This window comes from Tribolium madens, unplaced genomic scaffold, assembly GCF_015345945.1.
Source record: "Tribolium madens isolate multiple individuals breed KSU strain unplaced genomic scaffold, Tmad_KSU_1.1 Scaffold_7;HRSCAF=85;Tcas5.2_LG10, whole genome shotgun sequence".
NCBI classification, from domain to species: Eukaryota; Metazoa; Arthropoda; class Insecta; order Coleoptera; family Tenebrionidae; genus Tribolium; species Tribolium madens.
In genome coordinates this window covers 9,023,092-9,048,684 of record NW_025401050.1, presented here as the reverse complement: position 1 = coordinate 9,048,684, position 25,593 = coordinate 9,023,092, and the positions used below count along the sequence as shown (strand labels likewise).

Genomic DNA, 25,593 nt, shown 5'->3' with positions numbered 1-25,593 from the left:
TTGTGAATTAATTTGTCATGTGTTAATTATACAGTGTTTCATTTTTATTGTTAGGTACAAATTTAAATAGTTAATAGAATATTTAATTTTAAGATAAAAGTGTTTTGAAAAATGCTATGAAAAGGAGCTACACCCCCTAAAAAAGGTACGTTTTTTAAAGGGTTTTTCCTAATATTATAGAATAGATAAAATTACAAAATTTGGTACCTTTATATGTACACCCAAACAAATGCCAAATAACAAAATTTTTAATCAGGGGCGTCCTAGACGGTAAACCAAATTTAATTTTTAATTTTTATGGTCTGTAACATAATTTTTTAAACCGATTTTTACTAAAAATCCGTAAATTGTATCGGAAAAACACAAAAGACCTTTTTTTTATCAAAAACTATGAAATTTTGTTGCTGAAAGTGGCAAGAAACCACAGACAAAACAGTTAGAGTAAATTTTTACCCTAATCCCTTCCTAGTTTAGGAAGCACCTAATTAAAAATTTCAACATTTTATTTTTGTACTTGTTTAAGTGTATAAAAGTCATCATCTGTAGCAAATTTTGAAACTTTTTTCTAAAATGATTTCGGAAATATTGAAAAAAAAAACGTATTAAAAGACGCACCCCTTGCGTATAGCGTTTTTCGATATACTATGTTCATAGAAAACTTTTGTTTTAAAAATGAATATTCTAGCTCCCATTTAAATTTGTAACAATAAAAAGTATTAAAAATCTATTTTATTTTTTGTTACTTTTGTGAGTTAATTTGTATTTTTTTATGTTTAATTAGGATCTCTTATTTTAATTAAAAATAAAAACGTGTACCCCCCCCCGAAATAAAATCCTGGTTACGGCCCTGCTTTCATAACATTTTACGAAATACTTTTGTCTTAAAATTAAATATTCTATCAACTATTTAAATTTGTACCTAACAATAAAAATGAAACACTGTATAATTAACACATGAAAAATTAATTCACAAAAATTTAAAATTAACTCACTAAAATAAAAAAAAACTAAATTTTAACACTTATAACACTATACAAAGTGCTCAGCATTTCGGGGGGAGGGTTTGAACCCCTAATCCCCCCCTTGGGTACGGCCCTGACAACAATTAGGGGCGGATTGGTCAGATTTTTAAACCCAAAAAAATTTGGAAACCTCGAATAATTACAACCACCCGGTGGTTCAAAAAAATCGTACTAGCCATTACCCAAACTGTTTAGTTACTCTCCCAATTACAGAAAAAAAATTGTAGGAAACTTTCTTAAGTTGAGATGTAATGAAAAATAACTGTTTATTATCTAGCAGTGGTTCAACCCTCGTGTATTGATTTTTTTGATCAATAACCAAGTCTAAGTTGAGTCACGCTGTATATTCAATTTTTTCATTATTTAACTGACGTTCTTCAAAATAAAATCCAATTTTCTACAAGTTGGCAAGTTTCAAGGATAATAGTAAAAAATTTCGTCAAAAACTAACAAATTTACGTTTTCCATTTATGCAAAATAAAGCCACAATTAGCTTCAAAATACAAGCAATTCCGACGAGAAGTCCATTGAAAAGAAACAAACTCATCCCAAAATGATTTATTGTTAATAAAAATATGAATATTAAAATCTTGTCGACTGGCCCTAGCAACAAAGTGGTAACATTTGGAAAAACCAAGAGAACTACAAGCTAAATGAAGAGCTGCTGAAAATTTCCTAAATAAGTGCATTGAAAGGACACCACAAAAGCCAGTTGGTTGCAGTCCAACACCAAGCGAGAGATGATAAGAGTTGAGCACGCATTTATCATCTTAATTGAATTTAGGCAGTTTCAGCGGCAGTTTGTCGAAAAAAACAGACTAATATCCAGCCAAATCGGCCATAGTTTGGTCCATCTCATCGGCGATCGCTTTGTATTTGGTCTTCTCGTCGACAAGTTCATCTGGAAATGTTAGTACCGTTAGTGGAGACGTTAAAATGAATAAGAAATGATCAGTAACTCAATATATTTTGTTTACTGTATATACAACACGTAACACAATTACCAAAATAAAAGAAAAGATAAATTGTGAGTCGCTGGAAGAAAAAGTGACCAATTCTTTACAAGATAAGTTCGACGAAAGCTGTGTCCAAATCGTCGCCAATCTCCTTGTAGCGCTCCTTTTCAGCGACGAGCTCATCTGCAAGTTAAAGTAATGACAATGGTGTGTCCAAAAACGCAAAATTGACTCGGGTTAATCCACACTGAAACGGGTTACGTCATGCAGGAAAAAATAAAAACAAAAATCAACTTAAAAAAACATTTTTCATCATATACTCATTAGCTTACATCGCAATTAGATATAAACAGACTTTAAAATATAAATTTACTTTATAATACTAGAAGAAATAACATTACAGTAAAAAATTAAGATTTAAAGCGTCTGTAAATGAAAGGACTTCACGTGATTACCTGTACCCCAAAAACCGCTCTTAAACAAAGTTAATTATAATACATAATGATTAATTATGAAATCCTTTCATCCACACGAAGTGACTACTTGAAAATGTACAAAAATTGATATTTTTGATATTGAAAATCAGGGCAGTGTTGATCATATTGCCACAAACCGAGAGATCAACATGAAAAATGCCTGATCTACTGTGCTTATTGTGCCATCACACTACTAAATTTAATTGCAATAAGCACCGGAAAACAAAAAAATGCCGAGCGATGCTACTGTTCTTGGAGGGGAATGCAAGGCAGGAATGTTGGTAGTACTGAATTGGTTTACATATTTTGGATATCATGCAATGTAGCTTCCATCTCGTCAGATAACAGTTTGTTCTTTTCCTTTTCGGCCAAGAGGTCGTCTGCAAGTTAAGGCGTTAATGGCAAACACAAAAAAAAAAAACAAAAAAAAGGGGGATAAACGAGGTTAGTATTCAAGCGATACGCACCTTCTAGTCTATCGACCTCCTTCTGCAGTTTCTGTACGGAACGTTCAGCAAACTCAGCACGAGCTTCAGCCTACAGAAACATAATAAATTAGTTTCAATTTTGTAACGAAACTAAGATTACTCCCAGTTTCGTTCGAACAAAATATAAATGAATCGGGTGTAGTAAGTGGGGAAAAAAGCACTCCGTTAAAACATGCAATGGTACTTACAAGTAATGCAGATTGATTTTATAGTACCCCCACCTTATCACAAATCTAAAAATCAGATTTAGGAAAAGCGGAAAGCCCCTGAGTGCGAAAGAAATTTGAAAGTGAAAAGCAATGATGATTGATAAGAGAGTAAAAGCAATCACTACTAAACCATACTAATTTTAGAGCAGTTCAGTAAATAAAGAATTTTGAAATCATTAAATGATACGAAGGATTTGATTTTGATATGTTGGCACTTAATGATGATTGATCAACTTTTGAAATTCTAATACTTGTGTTAAAACTACTATTAAAACACTCACTTAAAAGTAGATTTTATAAAGTTGACAGCAGTGTAAATTTCAAAAATTGTCAACAAGAAGAAATAAAAAAAGTATAAAATCATTTGTGTAATCCTTTAAAAATACAAAATTCTTTTTTTTCAATTTGAACTATAGAGCGTTTCAAAATGATTGACATCTCGGTGGGTCATGGAAATTCAAATTTAAGTTGGCAACACTGATACTTCGACAGCCACCAGTTGAACTTGTTACATTTGTCATTTTTACGAGGTTCTTGTGCATTTTTTCTCTCCTATTTTTCTTTCTGTTTCACGTTTCTTCAATATTCATCGAAACCATAACCAAAACATGTATATTTCTTTTCGAAAAATAGATTATTTTTCCTGACAGAATTTAACTGAAATGTCATTTTTTTATAAAGTATCGTGATCCTAAATACTGATTTACTTCTCAACGCCTACTGAGATGTCAATCATTTTGAAATGTTCTATATCTTATTTTGGCCAGTTGTTTCTTATTTTAATAAAAAAAAGAGTTAAATTTCTGATCAATGTAGACTATGAAGAAGATATGATTTGAGAATACACATATATTCTGTCTCTTTTTGTTTAAAATCACAGACAATACGGAAAATATAATTTCAAAGAGATTTTCTACTAATAAATTATAATTGAAATATTTTCCAATGTTAAAGTGTGACTGCGTAATCACATTTCAAAATATTAAACTTTGTTTAATTATCTGTCAATAGAAAATGTTTGTGTATGATGAAAATCCATTAAATTTTTTCCCTCTTTCGCTACGCTCGTTACAAAAATCCATCCAGATTGTTATTTCAAGTACCTAACACACTTTTCAAAACACACATTTTACAAAATTTTTGTTTTTCAATTTTAGCTAAAGAGTGTTTTTAAAATGTTTGACTTCTCGGTAGGTCATAGAAATTCAAATTTAAGTTGTCAACATTGATACTTCGACTTTGTACGATTGCAGCCACTAGTTGAAGATATGTCTATTACACAATTTGTTACATTTGTCGTTTTTAAGAGATTCTTGTGCATTTTCTCTCCTATTTTTCTTTCTGTTTCACGTTAACTGAAATGTCAATTTTTTTTATAAAGTATCGTGATCCTAAAGAATATTTACATCAGCAACTTTTTTGGAACTAAAATTAGTCTGATCTACATTCTCAACACCTACCGAGATGTCAATCATTTTGAAACGTTCTATATCTTATTTTGGCCACAAGTTGTTTCTTATTTTAATAAAAAAGAGTTAAATTGAGAATACACATATCTTCTGACTCATTTTGTTTAAAATCACAGACAATACGGAAAATATAATTCCAAAGAGATTTTCTAATAAATTATAATTAAAATATTTTCCAATGTTAAAGTTTGTGACTGCGTAATCACATTTCAAAATATTAAACTTTGTTTAATTATCTGTCAATAGAAAATTTTTGTATATGATGAGAATTCATTAAATTTTTTCCCTCTTTCGCTACGCTCGTTACAAAAATCCATCCAGATTGTTATTTTAAGTACCTAACACACTTTTCTAAAGTTTATCAAATGAATTTAAATTCCCACCATAATGCCAACCAAAAAATATAATTCTTGTGAAAACGTTTTTATTACTGAACTTACTTCACGCAGCTTATCAGAAATGGAACGGATTTTATCCTCGCTATGTTCTCTGGTAACAGCCGCCTGCACACAACACATGCATCAATAAATATACAAAGAAATAACAAGACAAAAAATACAAGTCGAGACGAGCCCCCAAGATCACCAACTATATACAAAAAAATACATATAACAGGAAGGAGCGCTTTGCTAATGCCAGTTGTACATTTCTGTTGCCTTCATCCACTTTACCTCTGCTAATCGTTGTTCCACCTGTTTGAGCGTCACCGAATATTCTTCCTCTTTTAACGTCGCCTGTGTTAATACAACATTTAGTAAAAAAAACACACACAATTATGACACAAAAGCGAACTAGATTTTCTAGTTTGCGTTTGTGGTTGAACATGCCAAATTATATAAAAAAACACACACTAAAGGGGTTAGACAAAGGAGAAAAACTCCAAACATGTCGGTACCTCCTTTAGGCGAGTGGTCAAGTTCTTAATTTGATTTTTGTATTCCTCTTCGCGTTGGTTGGCCTATGATTAAATCGAATAATTGATATTGTAAAATAAAAATTTTAACAAAATTGGTGAAAATAAAGTACCTTTTCTTCAGACACTTCAAGGGATTTCAAGTTGTTACCAACGACGCGGAGTTCCTCCTCAAGTTCTACGATTTTGCTGCAATCAGAAAAAAATGTCAGTAGAAATTCTTCTCTTCAACTTTAATCATAATTAAAAAGCATAGCCACCCTACCTTTCACTTTGTTCGGCCCTTTCTTCGGCTCGCTCTAAATCTTGTTCCATAAGGACCAATTTTCTGGCAACCTAGCAAACGACACACACATGCAAAACATTAACGAAAATAAAAAAATATAAAACTCAAAACGAGAAAAGTGATTAAAATTTCATTTATTTGAATCACTTTTCCTCGATTTTTAGTATACATTATTGAATAAACTAGCTAACTTAAAAACGGGTTAGTAATTAGTTTAAAAAAACAAAAAAAGACGGCCAATTGGAATCACTGTAAATGTTTTCATGCCACATTGAAACGCAACACAACAATCTAGAAACCTACGATTCTCCGGCTTCGGCACGTTCTTCGGCTCTCTCCAAGTCGGCTTCAACCATGGCCAATTTACGAGCTACCTGAATATTAATTTTAATAAGTTTCCGTAATTAAAACAGAAGTTTTTCGTTAATTTAAGTTCTCAAGTGTGACTAAAAATTTACCAGACAGTAAGTGGTAAATTTCTCTCAGTCGACAGGTTATGGCCGAGATGTGAAGACGTTAATGGGTTCTTGGCTTTTTTAAACGTTTGGTAATTTGCAAGATGGTGTGAAATTGTCTTAAATTAGCAACTTTTGTTAATAAGTAAGTCTGAAATAATTTTTTTTTCATGGCTACTTGAGTAACCAAATTTTTGTAATCTGCCTCTCAATAAAACCTGAATATCGCATTATTATAAAATGTACTAATTTCTTTACCCAATTTGATACCTACCCACGCACATATTCAAATTTTAATTTTCAAATTAAAAAAAAAAAAGAAACGATCAACTGTTTTAAGATAAAATAAAAAAATGTGTACTTCGCCAGTTAAGTAAACTAAATTTGTTTACTTCGCTTCTTTCAAATGATTTTTATTAATTTTTAAATCAATTTTATTTACCTGATGAGTCTCAAACAATCAATTTCATACAGCTTTGACTGAAATTGTTCCCAGATAAATTTGTCTACTTCGTTGGCCAGGAAAAACTAATAATTTTGAAATTGTCTTAAATTAGCCCCTTTTGGTTAAGAAGTAAGTCTGAAATATTTTTTTTTTTCATGGCTACTTGAGGAACCAAATTTTTGTAATCAGCCTCTCAATAAAACCTGAATATCGCATTATTATAAAATGTAGTAATTTCCTTACCCAATTTGATACCTACCCACGCACATACTCAAATTTTAATTTTCAAATTAAAAAAAAAATAGAAAAGATCAACAGTTTTAAAGATATAATAAAAAATTGTGTACTTCGTTAGTTAAGAAAACTATTTTTTTGCTTTGCTCCTTTCAAATAATTTTTAATAATTTTTAAATAAATTTTATTTGCCTGATGAGTCTCAAACAATCAATTTCATACAGCTTGACTGAAATTGTTCCCAGATAAATTTGTCTACCTCGTTGGCTAGGAAAAACTAATAATTTTAAATTGATAAATTCCTACCGTATTCCCTCCAAAGAATTAAAATTATTAATATTGTCTCAATAAACAGCAAAAACATTAACTAAAAACAAAGGTTTCCAAAGATATTAATAAAAAAATGCTTTCTCAAAATTTTAATTCTCTTTTACCCAATTGGTCCCAAAAAATCGAATTCAAACAAACCTTGAACCAAAACCATACTCAAGCAAATATCAAAATTTATGAAACAAAATTTACGAAAAAACTAAAATAAAAATTTGTTTCCTCCGTTACTTACTCCTCCCAAATATTTAATATTTATTTTTTACACTAAAAAAAGACAAAAGTTTGTCTACCACGTTGGCGACGAAAAACTAACAATTTTAACTCCATAGTTTACAACAACAACAAATCCAAACTTTCGAAGGTAAAAAATAAAAAACGCAATCCCGAATTGCTATTTTACTCCTCCCCAAAATGTAAAAACAACAAATGAATAATATTACCATCTTAAAAATTACCAAACATGTTAATTAGACTAAACGTTTGAGAATTTTCGGAACATTTAGTTGGGATGTCACACAAAAAAATTATTTTTAAACAATTGTAGGTCTAACTTATTAGACAGGTCTTCCATCGATACTGTATTAAAAAAATCGTGGAAAATCTGCGAGTAGGTGAAACATGCATGATCACCATGGAACATACTCATCTAACTGTAGCCACAAACACAAGGAGGCCTTGAAACACTCTTCTTCAGTTCGTATTAAAAAAAAAATGACAGTTCGAAAGTTCACAACATTCCAGGCACAAAATTTTGATTCCCAATATTCGAAAAGTTTGGTAATAATAAGAAAAAAAATTAAACACTAATTACAAGTAATTACATAATAAATGTACAATTATACATTTTTTTTTCTAATCACTAAATAACCCCCTTTAACCCTTGAAAAAATCCACGTTGCATTATGGACGGATCACACCTCTAGAACCACTGATCACAAAACACAAAACCACTTCGGACACATTTTTCACGAATTGAAATCTGATCAAATTAAATGTGTAGTTCCATGGTGTCAATAATTTTTTTAGCAAAACACACTTTCATTGTGGTAGCACTGATTAGTAGAGCCTCAAAATCATAGTAAAACACTGCAAAAACGCTAAGTCAAATTATAATACACCTCATCGTATTTTTTATCGGCTTCTTCAGCCAAGAATCGGGCTTCCTTCAGTTGATTTTCGAGGGCGTCCATGCGCTCTTCATCGGCGAGGGAGCGGTTCTCGAGAACCTTGCGTTGCCTAACGAATAAATTTACATCAAACATCGTCAAAAAACACAGTTTGAAAAAAAAATTAAATTAAAAATCTGGTGCACGTGCCGGGATTGCCTGTAAAAACCTAACAGTCCCTAAAGCCCTAACTGTGTCGAAAGTCTGGAAATTTTTTACAAAATTTCGAAACTTTCAATTGGTGTTATTAAAAGAGGAGGTTGTACCTCTTCGTATTTTTTGTCGGCTTCTTCGGCTATGAGTTTAGCTTGAGACAATTGGTTTTCCAAGATGGCTACTCTGTCATCCTCCATGTTGGTTCGATTTTCTAAGGCTTTGCGTATCCTATGCGTGATTGCTTGGTTAATAAAATTGTTGACACGATGCGGTCCAAAATTCGATTGTAAAAATTACGAATGAGTCAAAACCAAACATTAAAACTTTAATTTAAAACACTTGAATATCTCGTTAACTGCATACATAGACATACATGCTAATTACTTGTTTGTGGGTAAAAAATACAGTTAGGTACTTAAGCGGAACGAGTATTACATTCCAGTCGTAATTAGTTCAATAGCTTAAAATAACTTACACAAACAAATGTTTAAAAGATTAAATATCTGATAAAAAAGTTGACTTAAGATAAAATTTAATAGATATTAAGTCATTCATTACTTTATTTTGGTGTACAAAATTTCTTTGAAATTCATTATCACAAACTGCTCTCCAAGAAAATTCATTTTAATCAGAAATTGTGTAACAATTTAGTTCATTCTTAATTAGCAATTAATTTTATTTTTGTCCCATTTTTAAATTTGAGAAATAAATAAAGTAAACAAATAACTAAAGAAAAAACTGTTAAATTTTTGAAAATGCATCTTTAAAAAAATACCATTAAAAGATTAATTAAAACAATTATTACTTAATTACTCTTACTTATTATTTGTAATATTTCATTTTAATTTTTTTTTGCCAGAAATATTATCACATGTTATTATCGTCGCATTTTCGCATTATTTTGTTTTTTAATATTTTTTTTAATTAGAACCAAAAATTTAGATACTGAATAAATAACTTGCAGTAGTCCTCAATTTTTTACTTCACGATATAAAACCATACTAACTACTCCAATAAATTTACAATAGATAAATAAATTAGAGACGCTGTAAAAAAACAAATTATAACAAAAATGATCCAAATGTACTATAAATTGTCAAAATTGATATTTATTTGTTGAAACTTTTTGCAAACATTGATTTCCAGAGACAAAAATTTTGGACTATTCCAAAATCATAGAACAAATTAGGAAAATCTTAGTCAAATAGATAAGAAATTTTCTCAATAAAATGAATCAGAGAATAAGATTGCTGAGCTGTGTTTAGAAGTGAACATTATCTTAAAAAAAATTGTAGATAAATTTGTGAAAGGTTTTATTTCCAATCTTAGGTGAGTTCTAGCTGCACTCTACTGAAATGGTTATCTGAATTAGTTATCTGACAAGATTAATAATAATACAGAGCAATAAATAATAATTTTTGCACGACAAAGAGTAGAAATCAACTTTTCTTATGACAAAACTGTGACAGAAGTCAAATATTTGGTCCCGTTACTAAATCATTCCAATTCACCCATAGTCAAAAAACATTTTTATTGTTGCCATGGTGTAATTTCAAAGAATACTAGCTTTGTTAAAGAATTACAGCCAATTTCTTGAGTTTTTTAAAAAAAGTCGTGGAAAAAATAGTACATACACCACAGAAAAGAATTGCTATTATTCGTTTGGTGCTTTATAAATTAAACCTCAGGAATCATTAAAGGGATTAACTATGTTTATTCCAGAGATGCATGCAAAACTGTCCTTCCAACAGACTAAATTAATAATAACACAATTTGTTAAAATATTCAGTTCATTCAATTGCAACTGAAAAATCGGTAATTCAACAGTTTTATTCCCGAGGGAAAAAAGTGTCAGATTATTAGTCAAAAACGAGGGAATAAAGCCTCACTTCATTTCCTGTTAGAAAGAAATAAATAATAAGCGCAGCTAAAGTTCTCTCCTTCCCGAAATATAAATTGTTTTATCGTCACAAACTTATCAAATACTCAATTATCTCATTACAAATATAATTTCTCCGATTAAATAAAAAAATTGTTCAATTTTAGGCATATTAAAGATCAAGGCTTTCTGTAATCAAAATTTCATCCTACTTTAAAATAAAAAACGTATTTTCTCAAAACTCATTCAAAACTATTTGTTTCCGAAGAGAAATTGCATTTTAATTCCCAATTTAAACAAAAAGTATCATTGAATAAAGCAAAGTACTTTTTTTGTCAAAATATCAACAAATCACTCAACTGGATAAAAGAAAGCAAATTGAACACCTTTCATTTTGATAGTCTTGTTTAGTTCTATTCAAAATGTACACGTTTAATGTTTTTTTCCTGTCGGTGTATTAATTAAGGATTTCCGTATTTATTAAGCTTAAATATTTTATTTAATGCAACCTTATTATTCTTTCAAACTTCTCATGTATAAATCCTGTTATTTCTTTAATTTTGTCTCTATTGTTATTTTGTCGTAATCTCTGCCTGGAGCTTCACTTGCAAATATTTATAATAAACACAGTGGGTGGGAGAAAAAAATCAATATGCATTGCAGCAAACAGAATAATACTCACACATGTGCAGCTCCCTGATAGGTCACACTGTATTTATGAATGTTTTTTTTTAAGTAAAGAATATCAACCCTTAAAAAATAAACATTATCGTTGATAATCCAACAATTATGATTTAGAATTTATGCATTATAAAAAATATCAAGTTCAATTTTTAAATAAAAAATAGTGTAAAATCATTCAGATATTTTTTTCAAAAATTTCTGAGACACTGTATTTTCCCAAAACCTTTTTTTATGTCAATAAAACCCACAAATTTTTCAAAAAATGTCAGATTATTAAAACAACAACAATGGTATTTACAATAATGTCAAAAATAAAGTATGTTATATAGTCTGTTTTTTTTTTTTAATGGAAATTACCAAGTCAAAATTTTGGTGAAAAAATTGGTAGCAGCTTGTCTCCATAGCCACAAATTTTGTTTGCTCGTTGTTTTTGTCTCTAGAAATTTTGTTAAAAAATTATGGTTATGTGTTCAAATTGAGATGTTGTCAAAATTTTGACTTTTATGAATCTTGTGTCTCTGTTTGCTCTTTGAAAGCGCTATAATTGAATACCTGAGGACAGACATCATAACCTAAGGTCTAAAGACAGAATTCAGTGCTAATAATTTTGAAAAAAATTACAAAAACTTTGAAGAAAAAGGATGTATATACATTTAGCAAAAAATACAAGTGGGTATTATGATGATTGGCAATAAATTTTGTGTAATTTATTGAAGTTGATGCATTTTATAAATCCTTTTTCAGCTTTAGTTTCAAAATTGTTACTTTTTCAACTCGTTCCTCAAAAACGATGTACAAGACACTAATTTAATTGCGTTCTTTCCGAGGTTCTTTCTCATTCATGTTTACTTTGTATTCTTGTCAATTTTTTTGCAAAAAAATAAGAATGTTTACCAAACCTGCAAAATTGCGTCTACATTTTAACGGGCCCTTTTTCTAACTTCCTGCTTGCGAACTATTCGTTTCCAAATTTCGAAAAACTGTTAGCGGTACCGAATTTGTCTCTTTTTTGGTGTTTCGTCTTTAAATTTTCTTAGACGATTTTTTGTGTTGACGTTTAATGACATTGTTTTCAAATTAATTCAAAAAAGCGGAACTGCCAACTTCCTTTATTAAAATTTGGAATGAATGTACTAGTGATGCCAACGTTAAGACTGTTTGGCATTTCCATTTAAAGAAAAACAGACTTCAGTTAAAAAGTTTACTTTTTTTATTAATACAACCTTAAAACTTAAATTTCCCAAATTCGAAGAACTTGGGTGTTTTTAGCAAAATTTAAAATTTCCACCCTCTTTCAAAGTTCTTTTTTTTTTAATATTTAATTAATAAAAATAAGATTTAGTTATTTTTTTACAATCGAATTTCGCATTGACCGATTGGTTAGTGAATTTTTCCGTTAAGCCTTTTTCATTCGAAACAAACCTTTCGCTCTCATCGGCAGCGGCGGAAGCTTCGGCCAATTTGGCAGTGGCGGTGGCCAAACGCTCTTCTGAACGTTCCAAATCTTCTTCGAGCAACTGAATACGACGGTTGAGGGCAGCTACTTCTGATTCAGCCTGAAAAAAAAGAAAGAAAAACGTCATAATATTTAATCATTTGCCCTCAAATTTATGAATGATTCGTTCATTTCTATGCCACGGAAAATACAATGACGCACTTTCCCCCCGATGTCTATCTCACGAATCACTTATTTGACATCCGTTTATCGACTCTCGAGTCGAATTTTTGTGGTGAATTAATCTCGAAAACAATGTAAACAATAGTCATTTGTTACGTCAATGCCTGTACCTTTGACAACAAAAAAGAACAGGAAGGAAATACGCCGTCACATCCTCTTTTTCCCATTCAAACTTTAAGTTTTTTTAAACTCCACCCAAAAACATTCAGAAAATTTTTAAAAGTTCGATGACCGTCATTGAAAGGTGATTTGTAAATTTTTTGTCTTATTTTCTCAGAAATGTAAATTATGTATGAGATGTCTGAAAGTGACTCTTTTTATGGAAACTTGACTTGATTAAAATGACTCACTTTTGGTATTTTTCATGGTAATTGTTTCGGTATAACGGGAATTCGACTAGAACGAGTAGGTGAAAAGATAATTTCGTGTTATAAATCGAGGAAAAATTTCAGTGTATTGACAACGTGTAATTAATTAAATATGTGATTATCTGCACCAATTACTACTCTCGAAGCGTGTGGAATACAAGAGTCTTGACCGGAACAAAACGCAATTAATATTTAAATACATCATAAAAAGAATATAAATAGAAAAATAAAAACGCTGCTTACTGAAGCTACAATAACAGAACTTGTAAATTAGACAAATAAATGTTAAAACTAACGTTTATTACTGTGTATTCAAAATTACTTCATTACAATTTAAAAAAAAGTACGAAAAACAACTACAAACATTTACAGAATATTCAAATATTATAATGTCGTTGAAAAATTACCTATGGGGGTATTTAAAATTTTTCAATTTTTGAAAGTTCATAATTGCAAAAAATGATTGTTTATTATATGGAATGTTCAAAAAATCACGACCCGATTTGTAGGCAAAAGTAATAAACAGTAAATAACTATTACTTTAATATACAGAGTGCGCCAAAACTCGCGCCCCAAAGAAAAATGCCATGTAACATGGAAAAAATTCTATCTATAGAAATTTCGAAGTTATGAGAGTTTAAATTTTGCACTTTGACTATTTATTTCTGTTGAAAATATATATTTTTTTTTAAGTTTTTTTTTGCTACAGGCTATTAGAAAAAGAATCAAGGAAGCTGTATCCTAAATTGTAACTCTGTTCAATGTTATTTGTGGCTTTTATTGGCAAAATTTTTGTACCTTTATTAAATAATCAAAAAAAAAGATATACAAGATCATCAGTATCATTAAATACGACATAAAAAAATTTCAAATGTCAAAAAATAGATGTCAAAATTTCTTGACAGCTAAAATTTTTTAAACATTTTTTCAAAGTTCCTGGTATTTTATCTTACTTAAAATTATTCTCTGGGGCGCGAGTTCTGACACCCTGTATAAATATTATTTAGGTGTTTAAAAAATGTAATTTTCGAAGTTTTTAAAATGCCAGTGAAAATATCATTTTATCATTGCCTCCAGAAAATTAATAAAAATTGAAGTGCGATAAAAAAATCCAAAACAAAACAAAATTGTGAAAAATTTTATTCCAGACAAAACGTCATCGCATTTTTGTGGCCCTTTATCATTTATAAATTAGTTTTTCAAAAAATACATAGTCCAATTAGAAAATGTTTGGTTCCATTCTTTTTGTTCATCTAGTACATTTTTTTCAAGATAATTCAGAGGTTTTCAGAAAATAAAATAACGCATAATAAAAAAGTCTATTTTGGTGTCTTATTAATGTTTTGAAACGAAAAGAGTAACAATATTATAACAAATACACCAAGTTTCACCAACTTTTGTCTATTTTCTAGTGTAAAATCAGTGACCTTGGTTGTGCGTAAGCGTGTCCCTATAATAAATTAAAGAATAATAGTAATAATAATAAATAATAATTAATAATAATAATAATGGTATACTTAATGTAGTATACTTTTATTTGTACGTGCATTTTAGATAATACCAAGATTGAATATGCGTTTCAACAATGTAAAATTTCATTTCCTATTATTTAGACAAAAAATGTTTTTCTTCCCAATGTACTTTTATACTCTTATAACAACAAAAAATACGAAAAATTTTAAGCTGCAGATTTTTTTACGAAAGCGTGTATTAAGAGGTAAAACATTATTAGCAATAAAAGACTTTGAAGGTGATAAAAACCAGTATCTTATATGAAAGGAAACTAATTTAGCAAGTTCGACATAAAATACATTCTTATACAGGGTGCGCCAGAACTAGCGCCCCAGAGCAAAATGCCAAATTTTTTAAACATTTTTTTCATGTTCCTGGTATCTTACCTTACTTGAAAATTTTCTCTGGGGCGCGAGTTCTGGCACAGCCTGTATATTTGAGTTTTTGAAATACAGTGCGATCAAAAAGTCTGTGTATCAAGCAAGCGTAGAAATTTAAAACGTATGTCTGGGGAAGATAAAATGTCACAATGGCAAATGAGAAATGTCAAAATAATTTTTATGTAAATTATGACAGGAAACCGTGGCGAACAATTTTTATGAATAAACACCAACGAAATCTCATTTTATGTTTTGAGACGTTTCATAGAATAATTCATTTTAATTAGCTTACTGTTTTAATTTTTATAAAATAATTTTTTGACATCTAGATAACATACGAACTGTCATGCAACATACGTCCTCAACTAGGACGCCTACTTGACAGAAAGACTTTTTGATCGCACTGTATTAATTTCTGAATATTTTTTAACTTCATAATTTGTTTTTTTTTTTTTTAAGTAAATATGTTGGGAAATGTCAAATAAATAAACAGCAAAATGCAACATTATCTTTCGGAAGATAGCAAAATAAATTAAGCAAATATTGGGCATTAAATGTTATCTTGTAAAGTGACATTATGATACAACTTAAAAGACAAAAAAATAGTTTCCGACACTATTAATACCAATACGTAAATAAAAAATATTATCTCCAATATCACCAAAATTGGTAATACTATAGGCAGGTTTATAATACTTGTAATTAACCAGCCGACATTGACAAGATTACTTATAATATGACAGCATCAGTTTCGATATATAGATTTCAATTCCAATATTGAGTTAAAATAAACAACTTTATAAAATCAAGTCAGCTAAAAAATAAATAAATAAAGATCAGTCACCATAACGTCATTCACATTCCAACCAATAACCGTCGTAACAAAAATCTGGCCTACTCGATTAAAACATTGTCAAATTAAATTAAACCAAACCGTTAAAAAATGAAAGTTACCACGTGGGAGTTGATCAACGGTAAGAAAATTGCAAGACAATTAGTACGGATGACATAATAGGTTATTTTATAACCACTTGAGTTACTTTTCGTGACTTCGTCATCAGTTGCATATCGATCAGAGTCGCCTCTGCTCTCGTGTCAAAATCCCCAAAATTTCGCGATTTTCCTCGCAAAAACCGGTTAATCTCATTAAATTTTTGCCAAAAAATGTGAAAAAGGTCCGTTATGCTTACTTCCTCTCGTCGCATACATTCCGCTTGAAGTCGTTTGTTATATTCCTCGCAGTCGTCCTTGTAACGCTCCATTTCCTCCTTAGTTTGTCTCATTTTTTTCTTAAGCACGTCTAATAAAGATCCCTGTTGTATATTCGTCGTCATTTTTTCGATTTTTTTCAACAAAATTACGAATTAAACCACCAACACCGATCCCGATTACCACGCACCGACACCGACTTAGAACAACTGGGCGAGCCGGCAAGATGGCGCTGACTCACGCGTACCAACCACCTGTCTCGAAAAGTACCAACGATTTGAATCCACGAAACGGAAATCGATTGTTGATTGTTACGAGACAAATTCGAATTTAAAAAAAAGGCGGAAATGGGTGTGGAACGATGGGAAATCGGACATTTGGTGCCTCGTTTACATATAAGGCATCAATGCGATTGCGCTATAAGGTCATGGAATTCGATGAATTATGTAAACGTTATAAATCTCTTAACAGTGTAAACAGATAAGTCGGTTTTTTTCTTACAAACTAGCCAATCAAATAAAGAACATGGCGTAACACGTCATTGGGCGTAAATCAATTGATTATTTCTTTAAAAAAAGGCGTAAAATCTTTCTTAAATTTAACCAATGTTTTATGGAGGTGTGCCCTGTATGAGTCAGCTTAAAAATATTCAAATATTTCTATTGTTATTGTTATTACTGGTGCAGTGTTAAATACTTGTCGGTTATTTAGGTGAATGACAACATTTTTGCAACAGTAAAGTAGGAAATGACCTAAAAAAAAACAACCGCAAAGCAAAATCGCGATTATCAGAAAATGTAAAGTAGGGTGTGAAGACGGTTATGAGATAACGGGCTGGAAAAACAGGAAAAATAACATAAAACAAGCAGAAATGTAAAATACTTCAACTGGTTTAAAAAATTGTTAAATAGGTATCTAATCAAAAATGTCAAAGTTTAAGTCAACATACCGTACCTAAAAATGTTCCACTTACATAATTATTTTTTATCATGTGAATTTTCATATCTTCGTCTCTACCACTGCTACAATTCAATATTGCCAACTTGATTTCAAAATCAGTGGCCACTTGGATTAGAAATTTAATAGAATGTATGACATACAAGGTGATTCAAAAAGATCGTACAATAACCTAGGTAGTTTTAGAACAATTTAGTTACTCTAAAAATTGTGCTGTACAAACTTTCTTTAAGTAGATATTGCTCTTCAGAGAGCACAAAGTGTGCCATGTTTAAACATTTATATTTTGAAAAATATGAAGTAAAAAACATTTTTTTTATTTTTTATTAAGCAGTGGTTCATTTTGAATCACCGTGTATATTCTCAGCAGTTGAAAGTAAAAATCATTAAAACAATAGCTGGCTTAGTGCAAAAAATGGCGCGTAAAAATTTTTCAAAACGAAAATTTTCGTTCGACAGTTTGTATGTTAACTACTCGTCAAAAAAATATTTTATAAAAGTTAAAATACAAATTGAATGATTCTAGGACATATCTCCAAACATCCTAAAAGTATATATTGTTGTTTTTTCATACAAATCGTTCACCACAGTTTACATAAAAATTATTTTGACATTTCTCATTTGTCATTGGGACATTTTATCTTCCAGACACACGTTCTAAATTTCAACGTTTCCTTGATAGAATGACTTTTTTTTTAATCGTACTGTACATAAAACAAAAACAGATTTGTCAACAAGAAATTACCACATTTGAACTTTTAGGAAAATTACGTTTTTCATGTTGTATGTAACTAGAATTTTTAGAAGTAATTTTGAATGTTTAGGGTTAGTTACCCCTAAGCAACCTGCTGTCAACTATCAACTGAATTATCCATACAAGCTGACAGATGACTTAACCTAAATTTTGACACTGGTTACGATATATTTTGTTTGTCACCAAAAACCAACCTAACCAAATTTGTGGCAACATATTCACGAAAATCCCTAAATCCTAGGGAGTAATTTCTTGTCGATACGACAATACATACAAATAGGTCTCATGTTTTTTCTTATCATGAGTTAACATCAGTTTTTAAATTAACAATTTAATACAGAATTTTCTCAGTGGTGTTCAAAATCTTGAATTAAGTTGCATAATATGTTATTCCATTATTACCGCTTTTACTGCCCGATAATAAGTGATAAAAAGCAAGACTTTATGACTGTAATTGTTCCCATAAGTTATTTCAATTATTTTTAACCCAATTGTTTATCGCAAGCTGGTTTGACAGTTTTGACGGGTTTTAATAACAATGTTTGACTTGTAACATAATTTTTTTAACCAATATGCAGATACGAGTACTCTTTAGTAATTGATTATTTAGAAGGATTGACAACATGACAATATTGTAAACTTGTATAAAATGTTTACTGACCCTGATAAAAATTGTTTTATAAACTGTGCAAATAATAAAGCAATTGCGATAATAACATTTACAGAAGAATTATTATTTTTTTTATTCCAAATATAAAAAGAGAAAGGCACGTATCCAGCCAAGTTTGAAAATCTTTCAACATAATTTGACGCTTATTTAAACCTTTTGGGGTAGTCAAATGACCTTTAAATTCCAATCACATACATTTCTTTGTTGTGAATGTGGGTCACGTGACTCGTGACAACTGTCAATATACAACCAATCTGATTTAATGTAACAATGAGTGACTCAGCAACTATGATGGGGGAAAGCAACCAAAAATATCCCCTAGCTCTCACCAAATAAAATTAAACTTATTCGTTGAAATAAAATTTTGAAAAAACTGTTAATTAATTAATTAAAAAAAAACTTTAGTAGTTATGTAAAAAATCGACTTATTTCTTTTGAATTATCATTGCTATATCTTAATCCAGCTAAGATTGTATTTATTTCAATTATCTGTGAGATCTTGCCGTGTTTTTTTTAATTTGTGTTGAAACGTAGTAAAACAATTAAGTAACATAATTTTTGTGCATTTTACATAAAATCAAAATAAATAATTTATAAAATAATTTTATTTTGAAACAGTTAAAAGATACAAAGTGGTTATAAATGATTTTCATCTAGCCAGCTTTGAATTTTCCATGTAAAATAAAACATGCCGCTTTACGAAAATAGGGGTACCTACTTGTTTTAACTCAAAATTAAAAAATCGCCGTTTAATAAGCGTCCACTTCGAAAATAGACTTCAATTATACACTTGTTTTCTTCCAAAGTATACATTCTTATCAATTATTATTGGAAATTAGTTGAAACAATAAAAGTTTAATTAACAACAATTTAATATTAATTAATAAGTGACACTAATGACAACTAGAGCTTTCAAAAAAGTAGAGCGACACAAATAAAACTTACATGCAAAAAATTCCAAAGCTGGCTAGATGAAAATCATTTATAACCACTCTGTATTAAATAAATAATGATTTGTTAAATTTTTCATTAAAAAAATTACATTTTCATTTAACTTGACTTTTGTCAATGCAAAACAAATGGCGACTTAATTCCAATTAGTTTAATAATTGTGAACTAAATTTTCATTTCGCTTTCTGTAAACCAGTTTGGATAATTTAATATAATTTACGATCCTGCCTGCTTGCGGTTAGAAGGGTCGGAGGGGCTGGTTTATTGAAGCGTCATTTTCACTTTGTTCGACTGTACAATTTTTTCAGTTTTGATTTTTAAATTTTGATTTGTTTTAGAACAAACGCTTAAAGTCTAAACTGTGTTTCAAAAACTTTCTTAAAATAATCAGTGAATGAACCATAAGACAAACACTGCACCCGACTTCCCTCTTCAGTTTATTTGAATTAAGTGGTAATAACCCCCGATTACCACAAGATAAAATTTTCTACCAAATCATACATATTTATGTGTTACAAAGTCTTCATGTGTGATAAGTAAACTTCCATATCGCTCTTTATCATAAATTCTTAATGTGACGCATGTTTATGAAACGCATTTAAAGAATTTGATTAGTTTTTATTTGTCATTGTAATCCAATTGGGCCCAATAATAGTCCCGTTGGATTTGCGGTAGACCATAAAATGAACTAAATTAGGCGTTTTTTGACTCCTTTTCCACTGAAACGTGAAAGTGGGGGCACTCCCAGTTGTTGGCCCCCCCTGACCTACCCTTTTCAACTGCGTGTTCATAATGTTGTGCAGCTCATTCCTGATGATGGAAAACTTGATGAGGGTGTCTGAACTGAAGATGGAACTGGCGAAGGCCAACCCTGGATAGTCTGCACATCTCCTGCCTCTCCTCCTGGTCTCCCTCTCGGCGACGACTTCCGTCCTCTCCGACGTGCAGCGCAGTCTTGCCAACTCCTCGATCTCGGGGTCCACCTCCTCCTGGTCGCTCTGGCTGGACCCCTCGGCGGCGGGGCGGAACACCGTCGACATGTCCTCGACTCGTATTTTTTCGTTTTGTTCATCTTTGAGACTCTTAATTTCTACATCACATGGGGTATCACATGGGGCTTTTGAGGCACTTTCCGTTGCTAGTGGGTCATTGGGGGTGTGCTCTAGGGCGGCCCTCCTTCTGGTGCTGTCATTGCGAGGATGATGTTGATGGCCCCTTTTCCTCGGATTGCCCGGGCCGGCCCTTTGAGACATCGTCACTTGGGGGATTTCAACACATGAAATTGCGACGCAGCCATTTTGGTTGCACTAGGTGTACTAAATGAAAATACCGATCGTGGCGCCATCGGAGGATGCACGCAACCAACAATACACCGACAATATGGCGGCGGTGACGTCACGTGGGGGCCAACGCGCCATATTTGGAAACGTATCGAGTTCGCGATATTTTTAGAACCGAGGCCCCCGCTTCGACGATGGAAATTTTCAAAGGTCACGTGAAAGAGTTTTTTAGATATTTGAGACGGTTTGAGGAAAATTGCAAGTGCAAGTCTTGAGACGCAGTTTTTGGGGGTTTCACCGGATTCGATGGTGGAGTTTTCGTTTTTTATTACGGTAATAAATGTAGGACAGGCGAGTGGTATTTTAAGATGCCAGTCACGCTATTTCTGGATATAAATCGCACAAACTCTTCTTTTTATTATTCTTTTTAAAAACTAGGAAATTGTAGTCGACCTATTTGCTAATAATACTAAAATTTTTAAATAATTTCATTTTGGTGACTGGTCACGTGAATTCTCATTCACATTCCCATTTAAGAAAATATCTAAAAGTCTGTGCATTTTTTCTATTGGTTTTTAACAAACACGTGACAAATGTCATAAGAATGACATATTATAGCGAGTTAATTGTACATCTAATGTTGCCATTATAGTGAAATATTCATTATTTAATAAATAATCTTAAATACATAAAAATAACGTTTCAAGTGTGTCATCTTGTAAGACATTTTAAAACAATTTTTTAAACAGAACTTTCAAGTTTTTTTTTCAAGTATCGATTTTCCCTTTACCAAATATAAAATTTGGTCAAGTAAAAAAGTACAAATTTGACATTACTTGTACATTTTTAACATTTTAAAATAAAATTTATTGACGTTGATAGAATTTAAACAACATTTACATAATAGAAATTTTCATTAATTTTTTTTCAACTTGCCGTTTTATGAAGATTTTTCTAATAAATATCATGTTTCATCATTTTTTTAGTGTGACCTTGAAAGAAAAATGCAGAATATTTTGTATAAGTGCATATTATTATAAAATGAAATTAAAATATTCACTTAAATCTTAAAAATTTGGAAAATAGTTTACTCAAAATTTAAAAATCAAAATTACTACTAGGTAAGTATACAGGATGTTAAAAAAAGATTGTAACATATTTAAGGAGGCAGTAGTATAGATCAAAATAAACAAAAAAGTCTTAATAAACATGAGTCCGCAAAGTCCGAGATGTCGAATGTGAAAATTTTTAGAATTTTTACTAGAAGCTTCTCTTCTTTGTTTGAACAATTTGTAAATAAATATTTCAAAAAACGAATAATTTTCCATATCTCCGAAACCGTTATTTTGCGGAGTATATTTAGACTTTTTTGTTTGTTTTGGTCCATACTATTATCTCCTGAAATATTATACAATCTTTTTTTAACACCTTGTATGTCCTAACTGAAAATGTGATTAATAATGGAGAGCAAATTTTCATGAATATAATAAAAATGACACAAGTTTTTTTAAATATAAAATTTCAAAAAATACTTAAAATACGTATAATTTATAATGTAATATTTTTGGTCAAAACCATCAGAATTTTCAAAATTCAAGTGGTGGACTTTCAAGTCTGTTTTTATGTAATTTTAGACAAAAATTCCGCAAGTGTAAAAAAGACAAAAATTTTTCAGCAATAATAAATAAACAAATAATAAATGGTATTAAACAGAACAAGCGAAGCGAGTGAGTAAACAATAGCGATTATAAGCAACTTATTAAAAACGACAGTGAGTTTGCAAGAAAATCTGATTAGTCAGATTTATTTAACAAAAGATAAGAAATTCTTTTCTGTAAAGCGTTTTGCTTTCTCAGAATTCTTCAAAATTAAGTAATTTCGAAAAAGGGTTGTGGCTAAGTTAAAGGGTGAGTTTGCAAAAAATCTGATTAGTCAGTTTTATTCGATAAAAAATAAAAAATTTTTTCGTTAAAACATTTTGCTTTTTCAGATCGAAATTAATTTTCTTAAAACAATAATTTTGGAGACCTCTGAAAGGGTCGTTACTATCAAAGGGTGAGTTTGCAAGTATAACCTCTGTGTTCACCAATTCTCTTCTTTATAAAATCATTTACTAACCAATAAATTTCGTGTTATCAAAACTCTTATTCACGAAAATTTTATCCGAAATTTCCTCTACGTCATGAACCTGTGGCTGATTTTACGAAAATCATTTATCTGCGATATTCCTTATTTTTCAAACACTAAAACTTTAAAATAACAAATAATTTGTGCTAATTTATTTTTCGTGATTACTAAAATAAGATGAGTTCATTTAAAAAAAAAAAATAGGGAAACGTATGTCGTTGTATGTATCTTACACTAATGAGTTTTAATCTGTCATCTTGACAGTGGATAAATGAACTAATCAAAGACGTGCAAGATACTTGTCAAAGCACTCAAGTTTTTTTAATGAACGCATGTTACAAAAAAAAACAATTGTCATTAAGTGTCAATTTGAGTTAGGTAGTAATAATGTCAATTTTTTAAATTTCTTTTCCCAAGTGTTGTCAGTTTTTGACTATATAGTGCAAACTGTCAAATATATGTGACAGATAGACAACCGAAATTACACCGGAGAAAATATTTTTCGTAGTGGGCTTTTATTAAGTTAAATGAAAAATAAACATTGCTTTTTTAACAATTGAAATTGTGTGTATATAAGGTTACTTTGTTTGTTAACAATTTAAGCAACTTCGTGTCTTGAATGTAAACTATGTGTGACTTAAAAGGAAACAAATGAGGATCACAAGTGTAATAAATTGTTACAAAAAATTAATTTTGTTGAAAATTTCCATTCCTCAGTTTGGTAAAACTGAAACATCCATCATTCATTGACGTACGGGTGGTTCCTGTGTGCGTTTATTTCAGGATGTAATTATAAACATTGCCAAAATAGATGGCCACACGTTGCCAACAATCACAATGTTGGCAATAAAATTTCACTAAAGTAACAAATAAAAAACAACTTACAGTTTGGAGGGCCTTTTCCTTCTCTTCCAACTTTCCATTAACTTGGGTGAGTTGTTCTTGGGTCTGGTCAAGCTCGTTTTCAATAGTTTGGATCTTCTTTTGAAGAGTGCGAGCTTCCTCTTCAAGCTGTAATACCAACATTTAGTGAAAAAACTTAAAATATTTCGAAAAAAATTACTTTCTCGGCGCGAAGATTGGCATCCTTGGCTTGTTGTTCATTGAAGATGGCCCTGTCCAAAGCGTTGTCCTTTTCAAGCTTCATCGCTTGCATTTTCTTCTTGATCGCGTCCATGGTGGCGGATTTTTTTTATCTTACGCGCTGGAAAATTCAAATTTGGATCAGAAAAGTGTGACGGGAAATTTCTCATGCACGTTTCTCATGGTCACTGGCGTAACTAGATTGAAAATTGAAGACATTTCTTCCATATAATTGCTGGGTTTGGGTCAAGTGCGTGCGACCATATGGTCGTGGGTGATTCATCCATCGAGATAAGAAAATATGGAATGAAATCATTTCTTTCAAGTTTTTCGCATATACGGTGTGTCACAAGTAAAATATTTCGATGTTTAATTAATCGTGACTTTGCGAAGGTTACTGTATTTATTTTTATTGGTGGCAAAAATCGCGGATGTTATACATTCCAGAAAAAAATATAAACATTGTCTTATTGGGCAATATAAACAATAAATTTTCGGAAAATTTATTTTAATTCCAGCATCAACAATAAATGGCGACCTTGTAATACATGCCCAAATATGGTGAAATTGGCCGCTGAAATTGATGCAATAATTGGATCCAGTTTAAAAATAATCGTCTCAGGTTTTTTTAAATTTTTTTGAGAAAACTGTCTCTTTTCCTGATATTTTCTCGATGGGAGTGGAGTGTATGTCTGTGGTATATTTTTGAAAAAAAAGACTTACCGAAGGTCTTAACTAGGAGTTCCCTGTACCAGCAGTCACGACACGAGGTATCAGAGCGACTAACGAAACAACTACGGAGGTGCTATCAGTTTACGTGGACTCCTTACCGGGTGAGGCCCCACCACCTCCAAGAATAGCCCTGCTCTGCCACACCATCCTGCTAAAAGCAGAATGTAGGGAATAAGGCAGGGAATATCAAAATGTTTTTCAAAAGAAAATGGTAATTTTTTCGTTAATTGCTGTTTTAACCATTAGTGCAAAAATATCGATAAATGTACTTAATTAAATATGTATTTTAACACAATGCAATAATAAGGAAAATAATTTTAAAAACGTTATCGCTACTTATTTTTTCAAGTCTTGTCTTGACAAATTATTATTTACCTATTTGTTTTTTTACCAAACTGAAATTTCAGGATTTACAGGAAAATAATGCTTTTATTTTCGATATTTTTGTATTTTCTTTTACAGTTTTTTGATATTTAAAACAACCGGATGCTTAAGTATAGTTGTTAATGTTGAGATGTGAAATAAAATTTTAATGAAAAGTAAATTTAAACATTTATTATGTATAAATAGTGTTAAATTTTTTCAAGTTTGTCTTTTAAAGTTTCAAATATAGTTTTTAATTTTATTTTAATATTTTTTTATCAACAGTAAATCTAATTAATATTTTATCATCACTTCAAATGTTGTGTTTTTATTGATCCATATAACAGCTTTAATTCTTTTG

The 25,593-nt window shown here is 30.6% G+C and overlaps 1 protein-coding gene across 20 annotated transcripts; it reads right to left on the bottom strand.

Moving 5' to 3' along the window:
• Positions 1-1,970: 1,970 nt before the first annotated feature.
• LOC123009835 (tropomyosin-2) lies at positions 1,971-25,008 on the bottom strand. Of its 20 annotated transcripts, none has more exons than XM_044406373.1 (10): positions 24,861-25,008; positions 24,118-24,258; positions 23,940-24,065; positions 12,591-12,724; positions 8,716-8,833; positions 5,799-5,869; positions 5,647-5,722; positions 5,516-5,578; positions 2,922-2,991; positions 1,971-2,161 (listed from the first exon to the last, which is right to left on the bottom strand). In XM_044406373.1, exons 2-10 carry the CDS (start codon positions 24,229-24,231, stop codon positions 2,082-2,084), a joined length of 852 nt encoding a protein of 283 aa, XP_044262308.1. In that variant the 5' UTR covers positions 24,232-24,258; positions 24,861-25,008; the 3' UTR covers positions 1,971-2,081. The 20 variants fall into 20 exon arrangements, with proteins under 20 accessions (XP_044262308.1, XP_044262307.1, XP_044262301.1 ...); XM_044406372.1 differs by lacking the exons at positions 5,799-5,869; positions 8,716-8,833 and adding exons at positions 6,123-6,193; positions 8,402-8,519 and having other exon boundaries at positions 24,861-25,007; XM_044406370.1 differs by lacking the exon at positions 1,971-2,161 and adding an exon at positions 2,268-2,834.
• Between the last annotated feature and the right edge of the window lie 585 nt (positions 25,009-25,593).

Bases quoted from the DNA above. Each gene is read 5' to 3' on its own strand.
- LOC123009835 (XM_044406362.1), bottom strand. From the start codon at position 20,900: ATGTCTCAAAGGGCCGGCCCGGGCAATCCGAGGAAAAGGGGCCATCAA. The intron at 2,992-5,515 runs GTACCGACATGT...ATGTTTCTGTAG, and splicing joins TGACCACTCGCCTAAAGGAG to GCTGAAGCTCGTGCTGAGTT. The intron at 2,835-2,921 runs GTGCGTATCGCT...CTTAACTTGCAG, and splicing joins GGAGGTCGATAGACTAGAAG to ACGACCTCTTGGCCGAAAAG.